The sequence below is a fragment of the Ursus americanus genome, chromosome 4 (genome assembly GCF_024610735.1).
Source record: "Ursus americanus isolate L20-20 chromosome 4, mUrsAme1.1.p, whole genome shotgun sequence".
Classification (NCBI taxonomy): domain Eukaryota; kingdom Metazoa; phylum Chordata; class Mammalia; order Carnivora; family Ursidae; genus Ursus; species Ursus americanus.
Window position 1 is genome coordinate 28900826 of NC_142130.1, and position 26878 is coordinate 28927703.

Sequence of the window (26878 nt, forward strand, 5' to 3'; positions counted from 1 at the left end):
TATGCAGTAATCTTACCAAAATTTTACCTATGGAAAAAGAATAACTGAACCCAGTATTTGCATTTTTGGGCGTTGTTGGAAAGTTCTGATAAAGCACCTTGGTATTCTTGAGAAATAAGTGTTCAGGTCTTACTGATTTCAAGTAACTTGCTTCCTTGCCCCCCCTTTAGTGGAAAGGAATAATGATGACCCATGTTTAACTCTATAGTATGAGTTACTGGGATTCCAAAATAGGGCCACATGTCTGTACATAGTTTCTCCTTCCCCAGCTTACTCATTAATGAGTGGGAAAGGATACAGGTAAGCTGAAAATAACAGAACTAAAAACTTCAATCCAGAAGCGAGAGGGCAGGAGGTAGAGATGAATCTCAGGAATCTTAGACTCCTTCACGGGCTGCTTGTACTAGCCCATGAGTTAACTGCTCAGTTTTCAGGGATCTTTTTGAACTGGTTGTTAAACACAGCCATTAGAAAAATGTAAGTCATACAAATCTACCATTAAATACATTATGCTAAAAACAAAGCTAATAAATACCCCAAACCCAGCACTTCCTAATCATTTTCCTACATTGTGCTGTTATCTATGCTCTTTAAGATATTTCCAACTCTTGTATCTCTGTGGTGCACGTGCTACATAATGGCATACTACTGTGTGTCCCTTCCCAACTCCACGCTCAGTGACAGCAGCTAGACAGCTTGAAACCAGCCATGGTGGGAGAATTTACACCATGCAAAGTTGGCAAACATTCATAACCAGGGCTTGTTTTTCCAGGGAGAGCCAGCTATGAAACATTTACCAGCAACCCCAATCAGAGAATCATCTCTCTAATGAATGGTACAATAGGGTAGAGTCACACTGGAACCAGGAAGATAGAGACCTGGTCCAAGCAGGCAGAAGCAACAGCGAGAGAGAAAGTGCTGTGTTCTGATGCTCAGTGACGCCTGCATAAAAAAAAATGTCTCTGTCAGAGAGTCAGAGAATTGACACCATCAACTTTTCCTGTGTACATTCATCTATTTCTGATTTACTTTCAAAATAAAGGTAGTTTTAGAGGGGCTATTGGTGCTCCAAGTTCCACCCCCACATTCTTCCTGAAGAGGCCTTGCAGATTGGGAGGGCACCGCCCCTTGTGTTGGTCCTCACTAACCAAGAGCTCAGGTCCCCAGTCATACCCAGTAGAGCAGCAGAACACCAACATACTGAATCATGCTGTACAGAGCCATGTACTTAAACATGCAAAACGAGGTGACCAGAGCCGCACGTCCTTCCCTGTGTGAGAAAAGAAATGAAAAAGTGAGGAAATGAAAGGAATAGAAAGAAATGAGGTCACTTACTCTGCTGTGCAGCTGAGCACAGGAGAAAAAACTCAAAAGCCTGATTACTCGACTGTCTGATAGACTGGACAGCCTTGAGCCAGTGGGAGCTGGATGTCAGAATATGCTAAATGACTAGATTTTCAGGAAACACTGATTCCGGGCCAAGGTGCACAGGCTTGGTCCAGCTGTGGAGTCCAGGTCAAGTGTTAGTCTTGTCCTCTCTGTGGGGACGATGTCAGCCCAGTCAGAGGGCCTGGGAACTGGTCCCAGACCCCACACCTACACACTGATGTCATTTGGAAGGGTCAGTTACCTTCTGTCACAGTTTCTTCATCTGTGAACTAAGGGATTTAAATAAGATTGCCCGCTTGGGGGCTATTTTCATGCAGGTGTTTCATTTCATTCAAAGCTCATTTGGCAATCCCAATTTTTTCTGAAACTGGACTAGACCAGTACCTGCACTCAAATTAGTCATATATGGAATTTAAATAGACCGGAAACAATGAGCATGCTTGTTTCTGTTACTGTTGATTGACTTTGAGTGAATAGTATATGTATAAACAGCATAAAATAGATGACTTAACAAATGTCACTTTTATCTCTTTCATTGGAAAGAAAATAGAGTTTAAATTTCCTTCTGGTCATAATGTTTCCCTGGGATTTCAAAACCTGATTTCAAAATGGGCTTTTTCCTGTTTTGGGTTTCTGCTGCTATCATTTGCTCTACCAGAACATAGTTTCTCTTCATTTCTCACCTCCTTAGAAAGGCTTTCGCATACCACCCACCTGCAGTAGCCAATTCCACCTCCCCAGTCCCCTTCCTACTTTTCCCATTACCCTTGATTTATCCATGTATGTGTTTATTGCCTGACTTCTTCACCAGAAGAAAGCTTTATGAGATCAAGGGGTGTGTGATTTACTTTCTTCTGGGTCTCCAGTGCCTCCACCAGTTTCTGGCACTAAGTGCCTACTCTATAAATATTTGTTGAATACACGCATAAATTTTTTAAAAATTAGGAGGAGCTAGCCAAATCATTATTATTTTAATGTGGTGGGAATAGTATGATATTTGTAGATAGAACATACTGAAATAAAATCAATTTTAATAGAACTTCTAGTCCTATATGGCTATTTGAGCTTGGGCACATCAATTGAACCTCAATTTCATTATTTGCAAAAGAAAATAGTGACCATTCCTACATCTCCAAGCTGTTTTGAAGTATAAGATAGTAGGTATTAAAGCACTTCACAAACTATAAATACATGCTAGTTATAATAGCCCAAAACAGCCACAATGCTACCCATCTCTATCATTCAAATAAAATACAGCAGAAGGACATATACTGGAAGGCAGATATAAAGAACCAAGGGAAATTTTAGTAGGACCAGCAAAGATGAGCAAATATTTTGAAAACTGGGGATGGGAAGGATATTCCAAAGTAGCATAAAGAGTCAAGAGGGAAAGAGGGCAAGTGGGGAAGAGAAAGTTTCTGTCCATCTCCCCATCATAAAGCATCTAAGGAGGATCCGTGTAAAAATAACAATAATAAGAGTATGATTGACACTTTCAAAGTAGTAGCAAGTTCCAGATTCCAATTTTCTAAAAATAACCTATTGAGTGATTTTCATTAGAAATGCCACTGTTGTCCCACAGTTATTTTGAACTCCTGGTGAGTCCACTTGGGAGTAGAATGGTTGACTGCATTGTCTGCAAAGCACCCTCCCCACCCAGTGACACAAAGTTTCCCTGCTCTTTCTCTGGCAGAACAATGGGATCGGCACCTCAAAGTTAAGAGAGATTAAAACAATGCTGGTGGAAAGCCTCTACTTACTTGATAAGGTGAGGTACACACTCAATGTTTGGAGTTTTTGAAGTGAAAGGTGAGGCCACAGATGCCTCCTGCTCTGATAAAGAGATGCCCACGTGAGCCATTTTCAAAGCCTGAAAGCAAAGGGTCAGCTTACTCTCCATACACACTCTCATACATCTCTCCTGAGGCTACATGAGAAAAGCCTGTCAAGCTAGCCACAGAGTGGCTTGTGGACCAAGCACTAGCCAGGAGATGACCAGATTTTTGCTCTGCCTACTATATAAGAAAAAGATGGCACTGGGACACTTAGCCAAAGAAGTGGGGAATCCAGAGCCATATTCTAGCCCATCTGGTCTATACCAACCACTGAGTCATTGCGCGTCTTTGGTCAAACCCTCCCAAACCCTCCACATCAGTTTCTCCATCAGGAAGAATGGAGGTAGTGTATATCCCAGGAATATTATCTCTAAAGAACTCCAGGCAAGCACAATCAAGTGTAAGTCTTGGTCTGTCCTAGTGCAACTATGGCCCTGCACGCTGGCAGCTACTTACCCCACAGTCATTGGCCCCGTCACCGCACATTCCTACAAAGTAACTAAAAGGGAATCATGTCAAATGTAAGGGATATCAAAGCAATTTTACATGCTAATTTCTCTAATTAAAAAGATAAGATGAACTTCATTACTGAGGATTTGAACTGATTATTTATTTTAAGGGAGTTTTCTTAAGAGTCCAGTTTGACTAAAAGCGAAGTGTGACTCAGCAGTGCAGTGCACCATTCCTGACGCCAAGCACTTCAGGGAGACCCTGCACATCACTGTTTAGGAAGCAGCTTTGTTGGCTGTAAAGTGGGACATTCACACTTAGATGAGATGAAGTGACACCATGGCACAGAGAAGAGGGCATCGGATTTGAAACCAGACTGAGCTCTTTGACCTGACCACTTGGCCATTTTGGCTATCATTTTTCTCTCTTACAAAGTGCTATAAGTATTCAGTGAAGTGCTATATGGGAAAATGCCTTATAATTTCTAAAACAAGAAACAAAAATTACTTGTTGGGGCTGTTAATAGTAACGGGAGAGGAGATCTGCCACCTTAGCAGTCACTCAACTAAAAAATGCAGTGCCGGGCCCAGACTTCGAAGAAAGAAAACACATCCCTGCTTCAGGACCACTTTCTGAGGTTGAGTACAGACCGCTTGCTTTCATTGTTGACAAAGATTATGGATAGTCTGCTTTTTAGGATGGGAGTGCTGTCACAGCATTTACAGAATTGGCTATACTTCTCCTCCACACGGTCATACGAAGGCAACTCGTTTACTGTCTGGGTTGTCAACCATGTGGAGAAGACAGGGCTTTCTAAATCAAGAAGCTTGCTTAGTGACTAAATCAAGTAGGAGGACAAAGAGGGAATGAGTAGGAGTAAGAGTCACATCTTTGTGGTCCAGCACCATAAGTAAAGAAAGCTTACAGGACTCCATGGGTTCTATTAACAAGAAATAACGGGTCCTAAATTATGGGCACGTTATTTGAACTGTCTATTCTGTAATGGAGACACTTGTGTTAGAAGAGAATTATTTTTCTGATTTAAGACAGAAAGGATGCTCTGTCATATAAATGTTTGAATATTTTTAAGGTTATGTGAATCTCTTGCCATATGAATCTCCTTATATCAGAACTGTGATGATAACTTAGAAAAATAAAGTCTAAATTCTCATTGTACCTCAGGAGCTGAACTCAAACTACACTTCCAGGTCCATTCCTCACCACACACTTTCGTGCCCCATATGTTCTAGTCCTGTAGTTCTCAACTCTGGATGCAAAATTGACTTATTTGAGGAGCTTTGAAAAAACACCGATGTCCAAGCCTCACATGAGCAACTGAATCAGAGTCTTGGGACAATGGGATCCTGGTATTGCTACTTTTTTAAAACTCCTGAAGTGACTGTCATATGCACTTAGGTTAAGAACCACTGCCTTAGCCAAAGTAGGTGACTTCCTGTACCTCTTACACACTCCCTGACTGTCATGCCTCCAGGCACTTCATACCACCTGACATGGCAAAGAACCTACTCCAGTTTCTGAAATTCTTCCACCAAACTGGATTTCTGCCCGGGAGACATTCTTGCAAAGATGGTCCCATTGATCAGTATCTGTAAGGAACACAAGAGAAACTTTATCATGTCAGTTAGCCATACATGAGGTAATTGATAATACTCAGAACACTGACTGGGTAATAAAATCCATGAATGGCAAAAATAGTTTGTTTCCAAGAAGTCCATTTTTGAATTTTAAGACATTGAGAACTTGGTCGTCAAATAAGTGACCAAGGAGACCAAAAATCAGTAAAGATGCAATAAAAATATTTGATTAAAATGATGATCTTCAGGAATTTAGTTGAGCTGCCATAGAGAATGTGGTAAAAAAACCCCAAGCTTGGGGCGCCTGGGTGGCGCAGTCCTTAAGCGTCTGCCTTCGGCTCAGGGCGTGATCCCAGCGTTCTGGGATCGAGCCCCACATCAGGCTCCTCCACTAGGAGCCTGCTTCTTCCTCTCCCACTCCCCCTGCTTGTGTTCCCTCTCTCGCTATCTCTCTCTGTCAAATTAATAAATAAAATCTTAAAAAAAAAAACCCAAGCTTAATGGAATCTTAAACCAGCAGAGTAGGAGAAATTGCAAGATATCTAGAGATTAACATCCCAGGAAAAGGAAAGGAGGTAACTGTTTCTCAGAAAATTGTTCAGAACTAGCAGAAAAACAGCCTAAGGATGAAATAGTGACAATTTGTGGTCTTTGATTTAACCATGCCATCTGGACTTGACCAATTTTGAAACTCAGCTGATATTCCAAGCCTAATTTGAGCTATGGAACATTGATGGTTTGGATATATTAAACCTACACCAGCTCCATCCACCTGAGCTTTATCCTATAGAGTTTAAATTCTTCTGTGTTAGATCTCCACATTCCCTGCTCTTCTTGACAGAAACGCCAGCTTAACATTCGATCAGCCTCAAAATCTTTATTCTTTTTTTCCCTAAATAGTACCTAAGAGGATAAGCAATTGAATAAAAAATGAAATAAAATAAAAACAATTTATCTTTGGATTACACTGGATATAGTCTTTTTTTTCTAGTTTGTCTACATGTTATATATAAAACTTACCTGCCCCCACTATGAGTTTGTTCTTCATCAGGAAAGTGTTAAGTTTGACCCTCTTTTGTATAGAGGTTCTCTATCAAAAACCTAATGGAACTCCTCTATTCTTGGCCTGTCTCCCTGTATAACTGCTGGATTTCCACTATACTAGGAGACCCCTCACCATGGTATATAAAGACAGCCACCCAAAAGCAATCTTTGTGGCTTGAGAAGTCCCTAATACTTTATTCCTATAGATGATAAGAAATTGGCTAATGAAATTCACTAATTTTAAATCTAGTAGGAAATGAGACAACAAAAATATTCACATCTTTTATGATATATTCAATAGGTATATCTTACCTATTGAAAGGCTTGAAATTACTTAGGAATATGCTCTGTAAGTGACATCATCAGCATCTTTACTGGGAGACTGATAGCCTCTTAGAACTTACCTTTGGCAGTAGGCTGCTGAAATGTTGACTTATAACCTGAAAGGATTTTCCACTTAAGGCAAAATGGTAACTTCCTTCTCTGCCATTATCAGAGACTTCTTCCCTGATATTAATGTAATTATCCTGCAAAGCAAGACACAGTTACTTTAGATACTTGATAGAGTGGTAAAGGACAACAAATATATCGAAGAGAAGGCAATGATGACAGTCTGGGGTCTCTCTTTAAAAGTCACACTCCAGCCCTGATTCCTCAGAGAAGCACTTTCTCTTTGCTGGATCAATCTTTGCACATCACAGCCTCTAGTGAATAGGAGAATAACACTTACTCATGTCTTGTTCTCATCCTGATTTGATCTTGGTGAGTTCCAGAGAAGAGCACATTTCACACATTTCAAGTGTAAAATACAGAGCACTGCAGCTTAACAAATCTCTCCCTGAAGTGAGAACTTACAATTTGTTTTCTTACAGAATTAATATTATCCCACAAGGACACAATAGAGATAAGATACTGACAAGATTGGGAATAAATGAATAAAGCTTTTTTCCCACCCGGAAGACATAGTCTAATTTTCCAATGCACACAGCAGTTTCTTTCCCAGGGACTAAATCTCCTATGGACCCAATGGGATGGCTAGCAAGCAAGAGGAAGATGAGAAATTAGATTCACAGTCCTGCTTACTACATTCGTTCTCATATAAAGCCAACAACTTTATTACGCTTAAAAGAATGGATTCTTAGGGCACCTGGGTGGCTCAGTTGGTTAGGTGTCTGCCTTCAGCTCAGGTCATGATCCCAGGGGTCCTGGGTTCGAGTCCCACATCGGGCTCCCTGCTCAGGGGGGAGCCTGCTTCTCCCTTTCCCTCTGCCTGACACTCCCCCTACTTGTGCTATCTCTCTCTGACAAATAAATAAATAAAATCTTTGGGGGAAAAAGAAAAGAATGGATTCTTCCCAGCACCCAGGAAAGCACTATACATTAAAGCTCAGTAAGACAGTATGAGAAACTGATAGGAGTTCATCAGACAGCATAGCATACGTGTTAGACATGTGGAGAAATATGTTGACTCTAGGTACCTGTACCCCTCGGCTACTCAAAGCTGCTCAGTAGCTAACACTGAGCCATAATATGGCAGAAGTTCTGTTTTTAGGTATACCTGATTACTGTATGCAATGTGTTTCTTGTCTTCTACTAATTTCCAAGTTATAGATGCTGATGAGGACCCAGTGGTTTCATTCGCTTCAATAAGAATGACTTTTTGGCTTTCAGAAACCATTCCAGACTTTCTGGCCACTGTTATTGCAGTCTGAAGATTGTCACCTACAAGGAAGGAGGAGTATAGCACGATGAGTTTGAAGAAATAGAATCAATTCGTGTATGCTCTGGAAACCCAGGTTAAGGGGTTCAGAACTTATTTTAGGTGTGGAAAGAAATAATTTCTTAGTCTCTCTCACTCTGATTCTCCATGGATTCATGATCCTTTTTGTGATTCTTGTTGCTTTTCATCTGGTTACTTCATAACCTACCAGTCCTTTTTTTCCCAAAGAGTGGAAGGAAAAAATAAAAAGGCAAATCTCAAATCTATTTCCATCATTTGTTAGCTTGGTAAACGTTTAGCAAAATCCCACCGATTTAATATAGTATCAGGTGGTTCCACTTTCAGCCAAACTAGAATAAAACCACTAAAATCTATCTCTCCCACTGATTACATTGGGAAACTATGGGCAAAATACAAAAAGCAACTATCTAAGGATTTTGAAAAGTAAACAGAATCAGGCAGAATATGGAAGGGAGTCGAATCTGGAGAAACAATCTACAAGGTGGTGATATTCTTGGCTTTTTTTTGTTTTTTCTCTTTCCTCTCACGTGTTTGACCTGACTGTGAACCCCAGTCCCACAGCTGTGAAAGAAGCTAAAACTCCAAGAGAAACTTAGTCTTTTTGGTCAGAGAAACCACAAAAAAAGAGCCTGAAGGCTGAAGAAGTATGAGGCAGACCCAAGAAAGGAGACAAGCGAGACAACAAGACTAACCAGTACATGAAGTCAACTCAGAGTTGCGCACGTACGGAACAAACCCAGAGAAGAGCCGAAGGCTCAAGAGCTGAACTATGATATTAATCACCTCTCATGTCCTAGATTTTTGCTTGCTAAAACAAACAAACAAACAAACAAACAAACAACCTCAACATTCTCCAGAGGATTTTAACAGGGTCCAAAGTCTCATAATATAATAGTTCAAATGTTCACGATATTCAACATACAAAAAAACCTGGCAAATGTGGTCAATTCTCAAGAAAAAAAAAATCAACAGTTGCTTGTCCAAGGATGACCCAGATGTCGGACTTACTAGACAATATTTTTAAAGCAGCTCTTATAAGCCTCCTCCATGAGGTGAAGGTGAACACTCTTAAAATAAATGACAAGATAGAAGTTCTCAAGAGAAAAAAATATACCCTATAAATAAGAACCAAATTGCAACTTCAGACTCAAACAATATAATGACTGAAGCAAAAAATTCATTGGATGCCCTCAAGAGCAGAATGGAGATGACAGGAAAAGGAGTCAGTGAATTTGAAGATAATTCAATAGAAGTTATACAATCTGAAAAACAGAGGGAAACATTTAAAAACAAAAAGGATGGAGATGGAAGAATAACAATATTCATGTCATTAGAGTCCAGGAAGGACAGGAGAAAGGAATGAGAATAGGAAAAAAATATTTTGAAGAAATAAAGCAGAAAAGTTCCCAAATATGGTAAAAGATTTAAATTTATAAATTTAAGAAGTTCAGTGAATCCCAAGCAAGATAAACTCAGTGAGAACCATACCCAGAAACATTATAATCAAACTTCTAAAAAACAAAGATAAAATATCTTAAAAGCAGCTAGAGAAAACAACATATTATATATTAGGGAATTATTATTTGAATTATCAGAGACTTCTCATCAAAAATCATGGAGGCAAGATGCTAGTGGAATATCCTTGAAGTGCTGAAGAAAGAACAGTCAACTCACACTCCTATAGCTAGTGAAAGTATCCTTCAGAAATGAAGAGAAATAAAGACATTCTTAGAGGAAGGGAAACTAAGATAATTTGTTGGATATACATGACAACTATAACATAAAGGAGAGAAGGCAGAGGATTTTTATGGTTGTAAGCCTTCTTGAAAGGGTAGGTACAGATGTTGTGACTCCTAGAGCAACCACTAAACGATAAATAATATAACACCTGGCTGACTATCCCTAACATGGCTTTCTTCAGGTTTCTACCAAAGTACTTACAAGAATCTCCAGAAGAGCTAACTTGCGGGCAAGAGCTTTGCTACCCTGAGGCTGGAGCCCTGAGAGCTAAGAGGTGTCCTTACATGCCTCAGCAGGGCACCAAGAGTTGGGCTGCTTCGCAACACAGGACAAGTTTGCAATCTATCACTCCAGAAGTTCAACTGTTTGGGATATTCAGCCCAGGCCTGAGCCTCAATCATCTGACAGAGAAATATAACAATCTATTTAAGAAACCCCAGAAGGTAAATAGGAAAAGGTCAAGCAGAACAATCAGAACACGTGACAGGCAAAATAGAGTAGTTGCCGAAGATGGATGAAACCTGCATTAAAACATTACAAATAATGAATGCACTTAAGAAAACTCAAAGGTGCCCTCCTCTCCCCCCACCACCACCAAAAGAAAAAAAAAGGAAAGGTTTTTAAGGGCCATTTTCATCCCAAAACATGATTTCAGAACTTAACATTTAAGAGGTGATTTGAGGGACTTAATGGTCATTTTTGGAACCTGAGTCTGTGGTTTGGAAAAACTGGATGCAAAAAAAATCTTAAAGCACAAAGCAAAATTATAACAAATATAAGAATCACAAGAAAAAAAGATAAGAGACTGAGAGGATAGATCCAGGAAGCCTATCATGTGAATAATAGAAATTCCAGAAGGGAAAAAGGAAGAGACAGAACGAAGGCAATAATTAAATGAACAATAGAAGAAATTTCTCTGACAAAAAGAAGATAGATTAAAAGTGCTATGTTCCATACTAAATTAATGACAAAAAGACAAACATATAGACATACCCTGGTAGTACGTCTAAACTCCAAAATTGAAGAAAAAGATTATATACAAAAGAGAACAAATTGCCTACAGTGGACTAGCATTAGACTTTAAATAACAACTAGACATCATTAAAAAAAAAAAAAAAGGACCAGAACCCCCAAATCCTATACCCAGGCAAGATATCATTCACCTGTCAGGGCAAAGAAAGATATCTGGGATGTGCAAGAAATCAGAGAGCATATCACCCTTCCATCCTGTCCAAGGACAAGTCTTGAGAAAAAAAATAATAATTAAGTAAGCAAGCCAAGAAACAGAACAAAATTCCTATGTGAGGGCAGAAGTGAAGAGGTAGGGTACAGAATGATGTGTTCTTATTTCAGTACTAAGGATAGATTGTGAGAATGTGTCAAATAAGTGCTAAATAAAGATATTTGAAACAGAAGCATCATAATGTAAGGGTAATTCTCAGTAGTAAATCAGCAGGTACAGAGGAGAAAGTAGAAGTATCCTAGAGTTCCCCGCAGTGATGTTGGGTTCAGGGGAAGTGGACTGGGGAATATGGGCTCTGGTGGGGAACTACTGTATCTTGGTGACACAATTATCAGAGTTAAATGCATCTGACTTGAAAGCAGGGAAAGAAAGTCACACACTCAAATAAATGAATGCATTAAGAAATCATCTATTCCACTCAGAAGCATTCATTAAGAAATTCCACACACTTCTCTTGCATGATCCTTTCTCACCAGTCCCCTGTTTGTATGACTTGAGGTTTGAGAGAAGTACGGGGATAGCATTTCTTACCACCAGAATCACAAGTCTCGTTATTGATGGGCCTTCAGTGCAGTTTGCAGACCACACTGACTAAGCATTTCTCTTCCTCTAACATTTAACAACAAAAATCATCATTTTTGATGGCTCACATCTTCTTATCAGGCAGGTGTTATCTCAAATAGCCCCTCTCCAAGAGGACACCACGTACAAATTAGCCCATCAGACATGCTTTACCACATCGCCCTGTTTTATTCCATGTACCTCATAACTCTTATTGCTAGCTACTTATTTGATCGATCGATTGATTTTCTATCTCACCCCACCTGAATAGAAACTTGGCGAGAGCAGTAACTTTGCCTTTTCTGTTGACGATCTCCAATACCTAGAATGGTGTCCAACCCACAGGACGTAGTCAACAATCTTTAGGAAATGAGTGAATCTTGTCTATTTCCACATCAAATTCTTCCTGTTTTCACGTACACTTTGTTCTATACCTGTGACCATTACAGTCCTTATCCGGGCTGAGATGAGCTCTTCCAGAACGGGTTTTGTCTCATCCTTCAACCGATTCTCCAAGATGAGCAATCCCAGAAATATCAGGTCTGATTCTACTGTGTCCCTGGAAATATACACATATAATTGAGCAGAAATAGCACATTATGGTCTTTCTTAGGGGAAGCAAAACAAAAACAAGGGCAAATATGTTCCTATCAGAGTTCCTACCAGCTTACCCGCTTAAGCACCATTCCTTAACCACTGAATACATGCTAGGAAATACCCAGAAAGAAGACAGGAGGGGACATGAAGGACACTGAGACATTTACTCTGACTGAATCAATTGGAAGAAAGAGTATTTATTAAGCAAAAGGTGTGCTTTAACTTTCATAGAGAATGACTTGAATGACCCAAAGTCTTCTTTCTGCTGTGGCTAGTCTGATTTCCAGCATCTCACTTGTTAGCGGCCAAAAGAGAGGAGTTCTAGCTCTGGTACAGAACATCATGAAAAGTCAGTGAGGTTCAAGAACAAGAAAACAAAATACCAGTTTCTCCAGAATCCAAGCCGCTAAGCAATACTATTTTAGCCCCAGGAGATAGGAGGCTCAAAAAACAGCCCCTCTTCTAAAGCCAAGCTCCTCCCATCTCTTCCTCCCTCAGAGGGCAGCATTGCTCTTTTACATAAAGTGTGAATGTTTCTGCAAGGAAGCGGGGTCTCTGAGGCTCCCATTCATCACAAGAACATTACCAAGACATTCCACAGAATTAAGTGCAGGGGAGTACTTTTGGGGGTGGGGGCCCAAAAATTCTCCCATGATCCATTTATCTGAGACCTAGACACCTCTAGCAGACATAAGAACAAGACACCAGCATTGCCTAATTCTGGCTGAAATATGGATATAAGCAGCACCCAGGAAAGCACCTGGCCTTGCTTGCCATGGGCATCTCAATGCTGGGCCTCATGTCAGCCGGGGGCATGGACTAGAGTTAGTCATGTTCCTAGAACACTACTAACACCTCCACCAGAGTTGCTGGAAGAAAGTGGGCATAGTTGGTATTACTGACCCCAGGAACTCCCCATTCTTCTGAACCCAGCATTAAGTCTCTGCATAATCTGGTTCCAAACTATCTTCCCAGGTTTCTCTATCACTAAATTCTTCAACTACCCTAACCTCCAGACAAAGTGAACCAGCCATCATGGTTATGCTCTGTACTCAACCATTTCAAGACATTTGCTCTGGACTGCCATAAGACATTCTTTCTTATCTCATGGAAAAGGCTGTGAGTTCCCCCATGATCTGCCATTTAACTTCCCATTTATATTTTGAGGACCAGTTCACATGTACCTCCACATAGAAATCTCCCCAGGTAGAAATAATTGCTCTCTCAGCATCTTACCTCTACCTCAGAGTAACATGCACTTTATTTTCTCATGTATCATTCACCACTCTTTGCTATTTGATCTGTCTCAACAACTTGAGATCAAACCTGCCTGGTTCAGTAACAGGCTCACAGCATGCACGTGATGCCCAACACAGCAAAAGTGCTCAGCCAGGTGTCTGATGTGACCATTTTTTTGACAGGCAGCCTAGGAAAATTTATTTCCTCTTCCAGAAATCCTGCTGCCAATGGGTTCTCATGGAAAGCGAAGCCAGTCAGTCTGTCAAGTGATTAATCATTTACTAAATACCTAAATCGGTGAAAAGAACAGGACTAAGGAAGAGAGGACAGAATATGCAGAAACTACAGTAGCCCCTAACTCCAGAGATTTCATGTTTAGCCAGCAGGACAGCATTCGACTTGACCACCTCAGTTGTATGGAAGGCTGGGGAAAGTACCATGATGTACAAAAAATGGTCCTATGGAGTCAGAGAGGAAAGCGTAATCATTTTTGGGTGGAGTGATTGCAGAAACTTTTCTGGAACAGAAAATACTTGAGCTGTTCTTTGAACGATAACTTAGTTCATCCCTGATTGAGGTTCTCCAATCTTTCTAGTGGCCCTTGTATCCAAAGCCTCAGGCTTTAGATATTTTCAGAGATGATAGGACAGAAGCCAACCACAAGGCACCAGACTGGGTCAAGAAAATGGCCACATTGGGGCGCCTGGGTGGCTCAGTCATTAAGTGTCTGCCTTTGGCTCAGGGCGTGATCCTAGGATCCTGAGATCGAGCCCCGCATCAGGCTCCCTGCTCCGCTGGGAGCCTGCTTCTCCCTCTCCCACTCCCCCTGCTTGTGTTCCCTCTCTCACTGGCTGTCTCACTCTCTGTCAAATAAATAAATAAAATCAAAAAAGGAAAGAAAGAAAGAAAGAAAGAAAGAAAGAAAGAAAGAAAGAAAGAAAGAAAGAAAGAAAGAAAGAAAGAAAGAGAGAGAGAGAGAGAGGGAGGGAGGGAGGGAGGGAGGAAGGAAGGAAGGAAGGAAGGAAGGAAGGAAGGAAGGAAGGAAGGAAGAAAAAAGAAAGAAAGACAGAAAATGGCCACAGGAGCTACTATCTGACATAGTCTGCAGCCTACCTTGGCACTCCTATTTCTGGTTCCTCTGGTACATGGTGTTCATAGGGTTCAATACACAATAATCAGGAGACTATACTTCCAATCCCAGATCTACCACTACTTTGCTGTATGACCATGGGCAAATCACTTTCTTTGCCTGGTAATCTATTTCTTATTTTGTAAAATAAGATGGTAAAACTAATCGATCTCCAAGATCTCTTCTGGCTCTCACACTACATGATTCTTCTTTTCATGAGTTTCAATATGCACCAAGAAGTAAAGAGAAGTGGTCTCTTGAGGGATCTCAAGCTCTGCAACTTGGAATAGTGAGATATCTTTTCCTGCTTCCTGCACAGAAAATTATACCTCTTCCTGAAACATCCAAAAATAATAAAGAATGGGGGATATAATACAAAGGCAGCATTGTCATCCATGAGATTACACCTCATGCTTTTAAAATCCATGCCATTTTTAAAGGTTGAAATATGCAAAAGGTGGGCCAAGAACACACAAGGAAATGATGATATCAGTGCTGGAAGACTTTGAGTAAATACACACACACACACACACACACACACACACACATCCCCCCCCCCCCCCGCCGCCCCCAGAAAGAAAGGGTGTTCTGCTCTAATTAGGGATTAGCAAAGGTCAGGTAAATTAGCTTAGCGAGGAGATGTGGTGTTGATGTGGCTTTAGCACAAGGAGGGCAAACTGACAACCTGAGATTAGATCCTACAAGTGTTTAGATCTTACCAGACTTTGAAAAGTGGGAATTTCAATGCTGTCAGCCACGGCATATACTCTCCTGTGTGCCCCAGCCCTCATCATTCCCTGTTGCTCATGTACCTTTACCATTAGTGCTTTGTTATCCGCACCAGCCCCAAAGCCATGATTTTGAAACTTGTAGATATACAAATATTTTATTGTAATAATCAAAGGCAGCAGCAAAGCAGCCAGAGTCTTGATATATATATCTGCCAATGGGTTCTCAGGAAACAAATTTCCATTCTCAATTCTGCAACACCCTGGACCCAAGTTTTCTTTTCCTTAAAATGTGAGCTCCAATCTCAAAGTTCACTTTTATTTATTTATTTATTTTTAAAAGATTTTATTTATTTATTTGACAGAGAGAGAGACAGCCAGCGAGAGAGGGAACACAGGCAGGGGCAGTGGGAGAGGAAGAAGCAGGCTCCCAGTGGAGAAGCCTGATGTGGGGCTCGATCCCAGGACTCCGAGATCACGCCCTGAGCCGAAGGCAGACGCTTAATGACTGAGTCACCCAGGCGCCCCTCAAAGTTCACTCTTAGCTCTCTGACTTGAGTAACTTGAATGGCTTGCATCAATTAAATTACAACAAATATCCAGAGTTGTAATAGCCAAAGTTTTAAGGGTCAATTTAAGCTGGCCACGGAATCCAATACTCAGTGGTTTTCCATGAGCTACCGCCCTCTCTGCCCTTTCGCAAAGTGACCAAGTTGGGGCATTTGGGTGGTTCTCAACGGGAGTGCCTCTAGAGGACATTCTGGATACTTTTTAGGCATCTCTGCATGATTTTCTGCAATGACCAATGCACAATGAAGAATTCTCCTGCATCCCACATGCCTTTTGAATATTTTACAGGACATTCATGGACATTAAAAAATCATTTATACTTTCCTAAGCCAGTATAGGCTTATACTGTTTATAATGTACTGCTATTATGCTATATAGTACACCATGTTATTAGTGTATACCTAATTCTACTAATATTATATTAAACAAATACAAATTTTTATACTTCCCCTTGCTGTGTTTTACATATAAACACAAAGTGACATTTTTGATATTCAGCTGAATTTTTCAGGAATGTAACTACCATGTAAATGAATTATATAAATTATTCAGCTTAACCAAGAATTTGTAACCATCTCAGGGTCATCTCACTGACGGCACGACCGCTGGTGGTATTGGAGACTTCACTATGTAAACACACCTGTGTCAGTCTGCACTCCTAGCTGTTGCAGCCCCCCCCCCTCCCACCGCTGTGATTCTACACACAGGTGCAAGCAACATATTGCTTCGTTTGATTTAATGGTGTCAGCTGAGCAAATAATGAATTATTACTTTTTGTCATGAATTGTATTTTTGCTTCTATTTTTACTATAGAAGTCGGCATTATATTTATTTTGTACGGAGCGTATGTGCAGATCGCATTACATATGAATTTAATCTTAAAGGAAGTGCTATAAAATATAATTACAGTAATCTGAATCTGACAGGGTTGAACACAATTACATTAGACCTCCCAAATTTAAAATCCAAAATAACAAGAGAAGCCTTGATTATCTCCACAGCAGTGTTACCCATAGAAGCTGACGCAGAGTATTGGACATGGCAGCAAAGGCGAAATAAACAGTAATCTCCAAGCCATGGAAAATAAAACAACAAATTTGAACTAATAAATACCCCAGTCCATTTTAGCTTCTAAGCACCTCTTTTACATATCAAAACCTGCTCTAGAATGGCTCCTCTGAAGCTTTTCTTGCTGTCTTACAAACATCACCTGGATTATGTGTTAAATCTAAGCTCTATTTATTTGTTTCATTAAGTTGAGTACTTATTGAGAATTTTTTTCAGACAAATGTTATGTTTTCTAACTCTCAACCAATTCGCTAACTCTAAAAAAATTAGCTACTTGTGTTTGGTTCAAAATGGGGTCATAACCACAATTTCAAACTCTCTGGAACACTGGTTATATTCATGTCTGTTTTCACAAAGCTGTACAATTACGTCATATTTTATAGTTTATACAGCTACTTCTCATAAATTCTCCCAGTGTTCATGTCAGCTTTGTGATTGCGGCAGGACAGGGATGACTATATCCCTGTTTACCAAGTTCAGACACAGTTTATGCACACAATCCCAGCAAGCTATATTGCTCAGTCCACTGCCCAGTCCACTGCCCAGCAAACCATTCTGCCTTATCAATTCCTCCCCACTTACCTTGTCAAGGCAGTGCTGTGATGATCCATTTCTAGCTTCTTGTAGGCCAGTGCTATAACCCGGAAGCCCTGTGTTGTATAACTCTGAAGTTCGCTAATGAAACTAGCTGGTACTGTTCAGAAAATAATGCAAGATTAGTATGCAACATTTATTCATCCAGTACTGGTGGAGAAATTCTTTACAAACAGATCCAACGCTTTCCCAAGAAAACACACTTCTAAAAAGATACACAAATAAGTTGGTGGGAACCCTAGACATAATTATATTGTTAGGACTGATCTCTCGGGATCCAGTGAAACTGAAATGAGAATAAAGCATTGAGAGAAAGAGAAAGAGAAAGAGAAAGAGAAAGAGAAAGAAAGAAAGAAAGAAAGAAAGAAAGAAAGAAAGAAAGAAAGAGAGGAAGAGGGGAAAAAAGAAGAAAGATGGGGAAAGCATGTAATTCTTTTTTCTCCATTAACCAGCAACCATTTATTGGTAGTACCATTCACCAAGATGGAAAACATAGGAAGTGAGAAAGAAGTATTGAGTTTGGGACCCCAGTTGAGTCACCATATTAGCAATGACCAGTAGGGAATCAGATTCCTAGATCTAGTGCTGGTGGAACACATTTGGGCTGGAAATACAGATTTGTCAGTCGTACTACAAGTCTATTCACTTACCTGTCTCGGGTTGGCAAAAGCTGGCCACCCTTTCTGGTGCACCTTTCATGAATGCCAGCCGATCACCCCCCATCTCTTGGGCAATGACTGTCATCCTCTGCAGTGCTGATGAGAATGGGAACTGATGCAGGATTGCAATTCCTTCCACTGGGACCTGGTTGTAGGATGAGGAATGGAGCGGGACATACCCACATAGCTCCTAGCTGTTAGGAATTAACTACTCCTCCCTTAATCCTTATTTTAACAAATACAGAGAGGGTGGTCTTAGCAATTTTCACAGATGGAATTCAAAGAAGACACATCTGTTCCCTTTTAAAATTGTAGGCCTGATGAGACTTTCCCTTTGAGTTTGAGCATTGTAGTGCAGATAGCAGGCAAGGCTTACCTGGCTGGCTGTTTTGCAGGGTTTAACTACCATGGCATATGCTGGCACTCCTTTGATGTGGAAATCGTCCCCAGAAACAGCCATCTCCTATTTCACAGATGGGATACTTCATTGTAGAGATTGATTTATTTATTGTTCATCCACTAATACCAGGCTCAAACTCTCCCCTTGAGAAAATCCTCACACCACCTCAATCCTCATTCTTGGTGTCTCCTCCCTCAGCTAGATGGAGATGAACCAGACTTATTTCACCATGGGGGGGGGCGGAGTGCATTGGAAATGCAGCAGAATTTGAAGGGCAGATACTTCTGAATTATTCATGCAATTTGTCCTGCTTTCTCTGTTGGAATGTGCTGCATAAAGGTTCATTCTCCACTTCTGAAGAGCTCAACTTGAAAATAGTGAGCAGGAAGAGCCAGACTTGTGTGCGAGGGTCTTTGTTTGAAGCCGTTTCTGCCCTTCCCTCTTGGTCTAATTTAAATCGACGGTCCTCAGGGCCAGGCAGGGCAGGGACTGTGATGTGCATGGCTAGTGTTCAGTAAACACTCAGTAATTGCTGAAATAATAACCCTAAATTATAGTCAAAGCAACCTTTTACCCAAAGATGTCAAAATGTTTTGTAATCATATCATCCAGCCGCTGAAAAAAATCTCAGGGAGGAAATTGTAATTCCTGCTTAAAGGTATAGAAACAGTAACCCAAGAAGGATGGGGGACTGACAAAGTTACATCAACCTGCTGCAGAACCATGCCCCGCTAGAGCTGTAAGGGACTCTAGAGATCGGCTCCTTCCGCGGGGCTAACGCATGTATCCCAGGGGTCTAGCAGTGCACCCGGATGCAAGGGGGGGAGGTGGGCTTGTGGTTAAGTAGATGGAGGGCGCTTCCCACACTTCATTGGGTACTCCCCCTCTTCTCTCTCAACCACAGCAACTCCAACTGTTGTTTTTTTATAGAATGCTTCTGAATAAGGTTTCTTTCTTTGTGTATGAAGACAGATGCATTTTATTTATTTATTTATGTATTTATTTACTTATTGTTATTATGCTCAGTTAGCCACCATACAGTACATCATGTTGTGATGAGTACTGGGTGTTATATGCAGCCATGCAAATAAGGTTTCCTTTTAAGAAAAGATTCCAGCTTGGTTTCCTTGTTTTGTTTTGTTTTGTTTTGTTTTGTTTTGTTTTGTTTTGTTTTGTTTGTTCGTTTTATAGGAACACTGCTGATCTAATTCAGTCCCGTCATTTTAAGGTCATGAGAGCCAAAGCCCCAACATGAGGCCTGACTTCACAGGGTCAAGCAATCAGAACAGAGCCAAAACTAGAACTGGGAAGCCAGACTACAGAACAAAGACAAAACCAGAACTGGGAAGTCCCAAACTACACCATGTGTTCTTAAATCTACTTCAAAGTCTCAACAAAAGTTCTTTCATGGTTTCCCTTTCTCTTGTTTCTAGCTTTAGAAACAAAATCAATAGTCAATGAATAGGAATAAAACTTTTGGTAACAAAGAGTTAGCCTAAGCACAGGGGACAGTGCTGTTTCCTAATCCCCATGTTCTAGAAAACTTTAAAACCAGACATTGCTCAAGAGTTGGAAAATAATTATACAATAATTATATTGTCTCAAGAGTTGGAAGATATATGATAATCATAATTACATTAATCCTATTAATCTGTAAAATGCCAGGCATATTGCCAGCAATTTTTTTTAAATGCATCATTCTATTTAATGCTCACAATAACCCTACAATGGAGATAATATTACTAGTCGCATTGTACAAATGAGGAAAACAGGCTTAGATTAGTTTGCCTGTCACCACTACACGCAACTCTTTATTGTAAACCTCACACTTGTAAGCACTGAATAACTATGAAATCTGTGTTGTCCTGGCATTGAAGATGCTGCTGAGCTTCTCTGAAGAGCAGGGTCTTACCCAAGTGGTGGCTTCAAACATCTTGAGATCCAGAGGATCTCCCTGGATGGTCCCATCGAGAAGAATCAGAGAGTGGCAGCTGGCCATGGCCGCACAGAGCGGGCCCCATGGCAAAGCCCTGCCCGAGGCAAAGCTGTGGATTTCCTGGAAGCTAAAGGAGAAAAGAAAAGGGGCTTCGGTCCTCTCCCTCCATCCCAAAATGGAGCTTCTGAAAGTAAATATCTATTTAAAAATTAATTTAGCATGGTTTACATTAGTACCCATTCTCTAATCCCCCCAGATCAATAGTGCTTCATTTAGCCATCATCCTTCTATAAGTTCAGCAAGTATAAGAAAGGTCTTGGAGGTTCTCTCAAGCTCTTTCTTTTCCTTATTCTTTCTCTAGCACTGATTTAATTCCAGAGGTATGGAAAAAACTAAAAGTATCACCCCTAGTTTGAAGCACATTCTTATTATCTTTTCTTCCTCTGGGGCTACACAGGAACCTCTGGCTGTGCTCCCAATATGCAGATTCCAGACCTCTCACCATCCTGATTACTCTTCATTGGACAAGTGTGTATTTGTCGTAGTTTGTCTTCAAATGTGGTCTTCATTATCAGATTATTATTTCTCACGATAAGGACATTGCAATTCTTTAAATATGGCCTTAGTTTGCTCTCACCTTTTCTTCTCAAAAGCAACCACATCACAGTGTTAGCTCATAATTTAGCCATATGTTTTTCTGGCTTCCCCATTCAAGCTTCCCTACAAGTTCAAAAACCACCTGGCTTTTTGATTACTGACCCTGTTGATTGTATCTATTACTATATATCAAAAGTTCAAGTTGTCTTAGTGGTTTTCAACATATCCTCCCGTACTCAGTAACATTAAGCAATCACCAGCAGTGCGGCTAACACAGAAGGTTAAGCTCCCACTGAAAAGCAAACACAGATAAGGGGGGAGAAAAATCTTATTTGTAAGATGGCACACACACTCTCATCACTACATGATTCTGGATATGTAACACTGAGTTCCTGAGGATTGGGCCAAACCCTGGTGTGCACGACAAATAAATAGAACACTCTCTCATCCTTGTCCTTGTATTCTTATCTGAATGTTTACGACTGATCCCTTTCAAATAGCCCAGATAGCCTTCTGATGGTTCTGGAAATATCAGGCACATTGGGCAGGCCTTTTGGGAAAAAGATAAGAACTATTAAAGATGAGCTTACCTTTTACGAGAAGATACTTAATAGCTTATAAGTTAGATGCTTACTTCCTACCTAGTATTAAATCGGTCTTCTCTGATATTATTAATTAAATTTATCAATGTTTTTTCAAATTCTAAATTTCCCTTGTAGTCATTTAAAGCCAACTTTGACCTTTTTGAGGGAAGGAAGGAAAGGAGGAAGAAAGAGGGGCAGGCCTGATTAATCAATCAATAACCTAAAATTATTATCAATTGTTTTTATTTAAGTTTGACGAGCTACTTTTAGAAATAGACAGTTTTATAAATAATAAATTCAATAAGTGGAAAAGCATTCAAAGGATGGAACACAGTAAGTTCATTTTAATAAAGCAAACATCTGCTATGCGTGTACTATGTGTACCCGGTATAATGCCACAGCACCAGGAACACGCATGGAAATAAGAAACACGCTGCTCTCAGGCTGCTCGCGTATTTGAATAAGTGCATACGCTTTTTTTAGAAGCTGAAGCAGAAACATTCTAGTTAAGGGAAGACCAGGAATATATCTAAATCTATCTTTGAGAGAAAGAACTTTAGAATGCTTAATACTTAGAAGAGGTTTCTTCTGCGGAATAAAGTAACTAGAAGTACCACCCAGGAAAGAGACTTGTTTATAAATAATATTGTAACATGAACGTGTATTAAAGGCAGGTAATTAAAATCTTTTATGGATAAATTCTATGTCATCTGAGTAACACAGAAGAACCATAATGTACCCTTTATGTAATATAGGCTTCTGTGGTGGAAGTTGTAAGTGTGAGAGAGAAGCACTTTATTAAAAAAACCAAAACGTAAATGTCAGATGTTTCCTGTTCTGATCCCAAGTGGAGGGAGTGGCGAGAAAAAGCAGGCAGGGCTGCAAAGTCAGACATGGCCACAAGAGGGCCACACAAGAGAGCTGTGCAAATCCCACCACCCTTTTCTGGCCAGACAGGAGGAGTTCCAGGCATTAAGGTGGAGTTTCCAGAACTACAGTACCAGGGAAAGTAAGGGCATTAGCTACGGTTGACAGGTGCTCCTCTCCCTGCAATGCCGTGTACCCAAGTCCGTGCAGTGTTCTTCCTCCTGGCTCGCCCAAGGGCTTCCGTTTGCACAAGGAATGAGCCTCCCTGAGGGACAGCGTGCTGGTATTCTCCGGTTAGGTACCCTGGGTCAACTTCAGGCCCCTGACTAATATGCTGACAGCAAATTACTTTGTGTTTTTGTTTTTGTGTTTTTGCAAATTACATTTTAGCAAGGACTTGAAACCCCGCCACCTCCTAGGTTTGTGAATGGCACAGGGCAAGGGGTGGGGTGGAGGGAGATGTGCACGTTTTAATAAGACTTGGAAGTGTTCAAAAAGAGAGATGACATGAAGATACTATGGCAACCACTGCTCCAAAGCCAAAGTGAAAATGTCATCATTATTAATTTTCAGAAAAAAATGTAGAGTGTTTTTTCTAGGAAAAGAGAAATGCCAATGCGTTCGGTCCAGGATACTCACCCACTTCTATCACAGGGCACGACTCCCCAGAGATCCAGACCATCCCTTGTTAAGGTGCCTGTCTGAACAGAAACAAGCACTCGCTTTACTCTGAAGATTCGACAGCCCCATAATGACAACCCACGAGCTGTGTTTTAACAGAGAACTGTTATGTCGCGAACGCATTACTGAGATCAGCACCTCAAGGAAGGACACAAGCAGGTGGGTATCTGGGGTCCTGGGCAGAAGTTTCGATGAACTCACACCAATTATCTGGCCACGCCGGCGATGAAAGGAAGAAAACAGTATCTGCCTTACGTACTTCAGAGGCTGGTTTTGAGGATCTAATGGGAGACTAAATGGATGGGAAAGTCTTGGTAAGCCTGTAAGAGCTCTAGAATGGGGGAGTCCCAGTCTTTAGAGCAGGAGATAAAAGTATGTCATCAGAAATAAGTCATGGGAGTAGAATTTGTCCCTGCTCTAAACAGAAGTTTTGCTTTTTGACACCTTAAAAAAAGGTGCTTACTGGTATTTCTCTCAGTACGGGATAACGATGAAGAGCTTGGATTCATTTAAAACACCAGCTGTATGACCTGGGCAAATTATTTACTCCCTCTGAACATCAGAGCCCTTTCCTGTAACATGCTTATCATCGGGTAAGGTTGTTGTGAACATCAAATGAGGTAATACAAAGTGCTTAACTTCATATCTGACATAGAGTAGGACCGAATTGTAATGATAATCACTCATAATTATTACTTATTTTATTCAAATTCATGTCATAACGGTCTTTCCCACCCCTGCTTCTTTTGCCAGCCCCAAGGAGGAGACGATTCCATAAATAGAACATCTTTCTTTGTTGCTAGTTTGATCACAAAATAATATGAGATGCTGGCCGGAGCCATATTAACCTTCCGATCTTGGTAGATCTCTCTGATATTCCAGGAATTATATGATACCACTCTGATCCCCTTAATACTCTTTTATCAAAAACCTCAATGTACTGTTTAATGGGCACAGAGTTTCAGTTTGGGAAGATGGAAAAAATTCTCAGGTTGGATGGTGGTGATGTTTGCACAACAATGTAAATGTATTTAAAGCCACTTAAAAATGGCTAAAATGGTTAATGTACATTTTGCCACAATAAAAAATAAACTAAGAAAAAAGAGAACAACAATTAAAAAAGCAAAAGCAAAAAACACCTCTAAGATTCCCCACTACCTAAAGAGTATGTACAAATTTCTTAGCCAGACATTAAAGGTGCCTCCCATTACTAGTGTCTTGCTCTGGCCAAGACCACAAGCTCTATTGCTTTCCTGAATCCATTTTTGTGCCTATGTTCACCTGCCTCTAATGCCCTTGAATTCCATTAATTTTCCTCATATTATGATGATTTGACATCTTTAAAAACCTTTCTACAGAAAGACTGCATCTCTGGGGCTAGCCAATACTTACAGAGGTAGCAAGGGACTCAGCATGTGTTTTTTTTTTTAAATAATAATATTTTTTATTATATTATTTTACTCACCATACAGTACATCCCTAGTTTTTGATGTAAAGTTCCATGATTCATTACTTGCATATAACACCCAGTGCACCATGCTATACGTGCCCTCTGACAGCAAACTAACCAATCCTCTACCTGGCCCCTCTTCCTCAGAGTTTCCAGAACTACAGTATCAGGGAGGTAGTTCCCTGCCTTCATCATCCCAGGGCCAAGTGCCAGAGAAAGCCATACAGCCCAAAGCTCACCCAATTCATTCAAACTAGTCAATCATGAGCCTGACTTGCCCTCCCTGGAGAGACCCCAATAAAGACCATGGCCCGAACATTCCCCTCACTCCTGCTTTACGACCTCATCAAATACTGGCATTCCTCCTGTGGCCCCACATGGCAAACCGTGCCTCTCCTTACCAGGAGAACTGTGGGTAATGTTAAACTTCTTCAAAGGCAATGACCTCTCTCTGCAGTCATCAGTCATCTTTATAAATGAAGACCTGGGCACAAAACAGCCCGTCTTCTCCATCTTCCCCTCTTACAGCTCCCACCCTCACCCAGTATAGGCAGAGACCAAAAGAATACATTCAAGAGAAGGTAGAATAAGAGATTGGTTGGGAATAACTGGCTTATAATCAAGGATAATTTTAAGCAATATACTACAGATGGGGAAATACAGTAAGAATATGATTGGAGCTTTCCTAAAACCATGTCCAATTACCCAAGTAAAACACAGTTAAATAAACTCTTCCTTTTTTTAAAATTCATTCATTAATTCGATAAATATTTATTGAGCACTGACTATACACTAAGCAATATTCTTGGCATTAAAGATACAGCAGTGACCATAGTAAAGGGTTTCAGTTTTGTTCTTTGTGTGGGGTTTTGACTGGGAAGGGACAGAATGCTATTTTAATGAACTGGGTTTTATAGAACATTGGAGCTGGAAGGACTGTAAAAGAGTCACCTATTCAGTACCTATTCTCCCTCCTCTAAACCCCAGAATTGGAGAGCTCAAAAGATGTGCCTTTCCTGGATCACACACCCAACCAGAGAGAAAATGAAGTCAGATGCCACATCGCCTGTTTCCTGCCCCAGAGGCGTGGGAAGCACCTCTACCCAAAGACAGTGACGAGAAAATGGTGATGAGAACGAGCATGAAACACACATACCTTGTCAAAGCAGACAAGGTTTAATTGTCCACATACATTGATCCTCTGGGGACTGAGGCAAAAGATGCCTCTCTTCTTCAGCCTCCTCTGGGCATAGATAATGCCCGTGGTCAGAGCCGCGGGTAGAGCAGGAGGAACCGCAATCGTGATGACATCCAGGGCTTTCTTCACCACCTCCTCGGGAGGTTCCTGGGACAAAAAGTCACACTTCAGCTCTTACAGGTCAATCAGTCCTGAACAGCATTGTGCATAGGGCTTTTTGTTTCTTCTTCTTCTTCTTCTTCTTCTTCTTTTTTTGTTTTTTACTTCGTTGGTCAAATTCCCAGAAATGACATGAGAGGGTCAAAGAGTATGGCTCTCATAAATTTTCCAAAATGCAATGAAAAAGTTTGTAATGCTTCGTACAACTACCAGCAGAGAACAATGTACAAATGTGCCATGACCTCACCGACGCTGGGTATCTGGGTTTTATTTTAAATTCCTTCTTTAATAACTACCAAACACTACGTTATTGGAATAAATATATTCTCAGGTTGAAAATGAAAAAAATAGCATAAGGAGAAGTGTATCCGGTGAGAGGCATGTGATAGCTCAGTAAACGCTGTTTTGTCCCTCTGGATCTGATCGTTACCATATTACTTGGTGATCGATGGCTGATATTGGGGACCTGTGAGTACATGTGCGGTTGTCAGTGTTCGGCTTTGTTTCCCAGGTTTATAAACCATGCCTGAGATTAAGGTTAGCATGCAGAGTATAACTTATACATAGATGAATGTTAGGTGTGCATATACTAAAAGAACAAAGGCACTTTACCCCGCTGAGCACATAGACGCACGAAGTATAGACCATCCCGATGGTTGCTGTCCCTACAAGGCACAGGAGGAACATGATGGCGTCCCTGTAGAGCTTAAAATTCATTGGCTTCGGGTAGAGAATGGATCTCACGAGGTCCCCTTTTGCAGTGTTGAATCCTGAAGTAACAAACACACACTCCACATTCTCAGGATGACAAATCCTACCGCTAG

General features: G+C 40.7%; 1 protein-coding gene across 2 annotated transcripts in view; it reads right to left on the minus strand.

Moving 5' to 3' along the window:
• Positions 1–26878, minus strand: part of ATP13A4 (ATPase 13A4) — a 132278-nt gene that overhangs the window by 22921 nt on the left and 82479 nt on the right. Inside the window, exons 11-24 of one of the 2 annotated variants that reach the window (XM_045812656.2) lie at positions 26667–26824; positions 25854–26042; positions 23206–23267; positions 20495–20645; positions 18559–18645; positions 18174–18327; positions 17512–17623; positions 12033–12157; positions 7872–8035; positions 6718–6840; positions 5202–5281; positions 3681–3723; positions 3150–3259; positions 1174–1270 (exon numbers count right to left, since the gene is read on the minus strand). In XM_045812656.2, the coding sequence (XP_045668612.2) occupies positions 1174–1270; positions 3150–3259; positions 3681–3723; positions 5202–5281; positions 6718–6840; positions 7872–8035; positions 12033–12157; positions 17512–17623; positions 18174–18327; positions 18559–18645; positions 20495–20645; positions 23206–23267; positions 25854–26042; positions 26667–26824 (1655 nt within the window). Of the gene's footprint in view, positions 1–1173; positions 1271–3149; positions 3260–3680; positions 3724–5201; positions 5282–6717; positions 6841–7871; positions 8036–12032; positions 12158–17511; positions 17624–18173; positions 18328–18558; positions 18646–20494; positions 20646–23205; positions 23268–25853; positions 26067–26666; positions 26825–26878 lie in introns of both variants that reach the window. The other variant, XM_087861518.1, reaches the window with a different exon arrangement.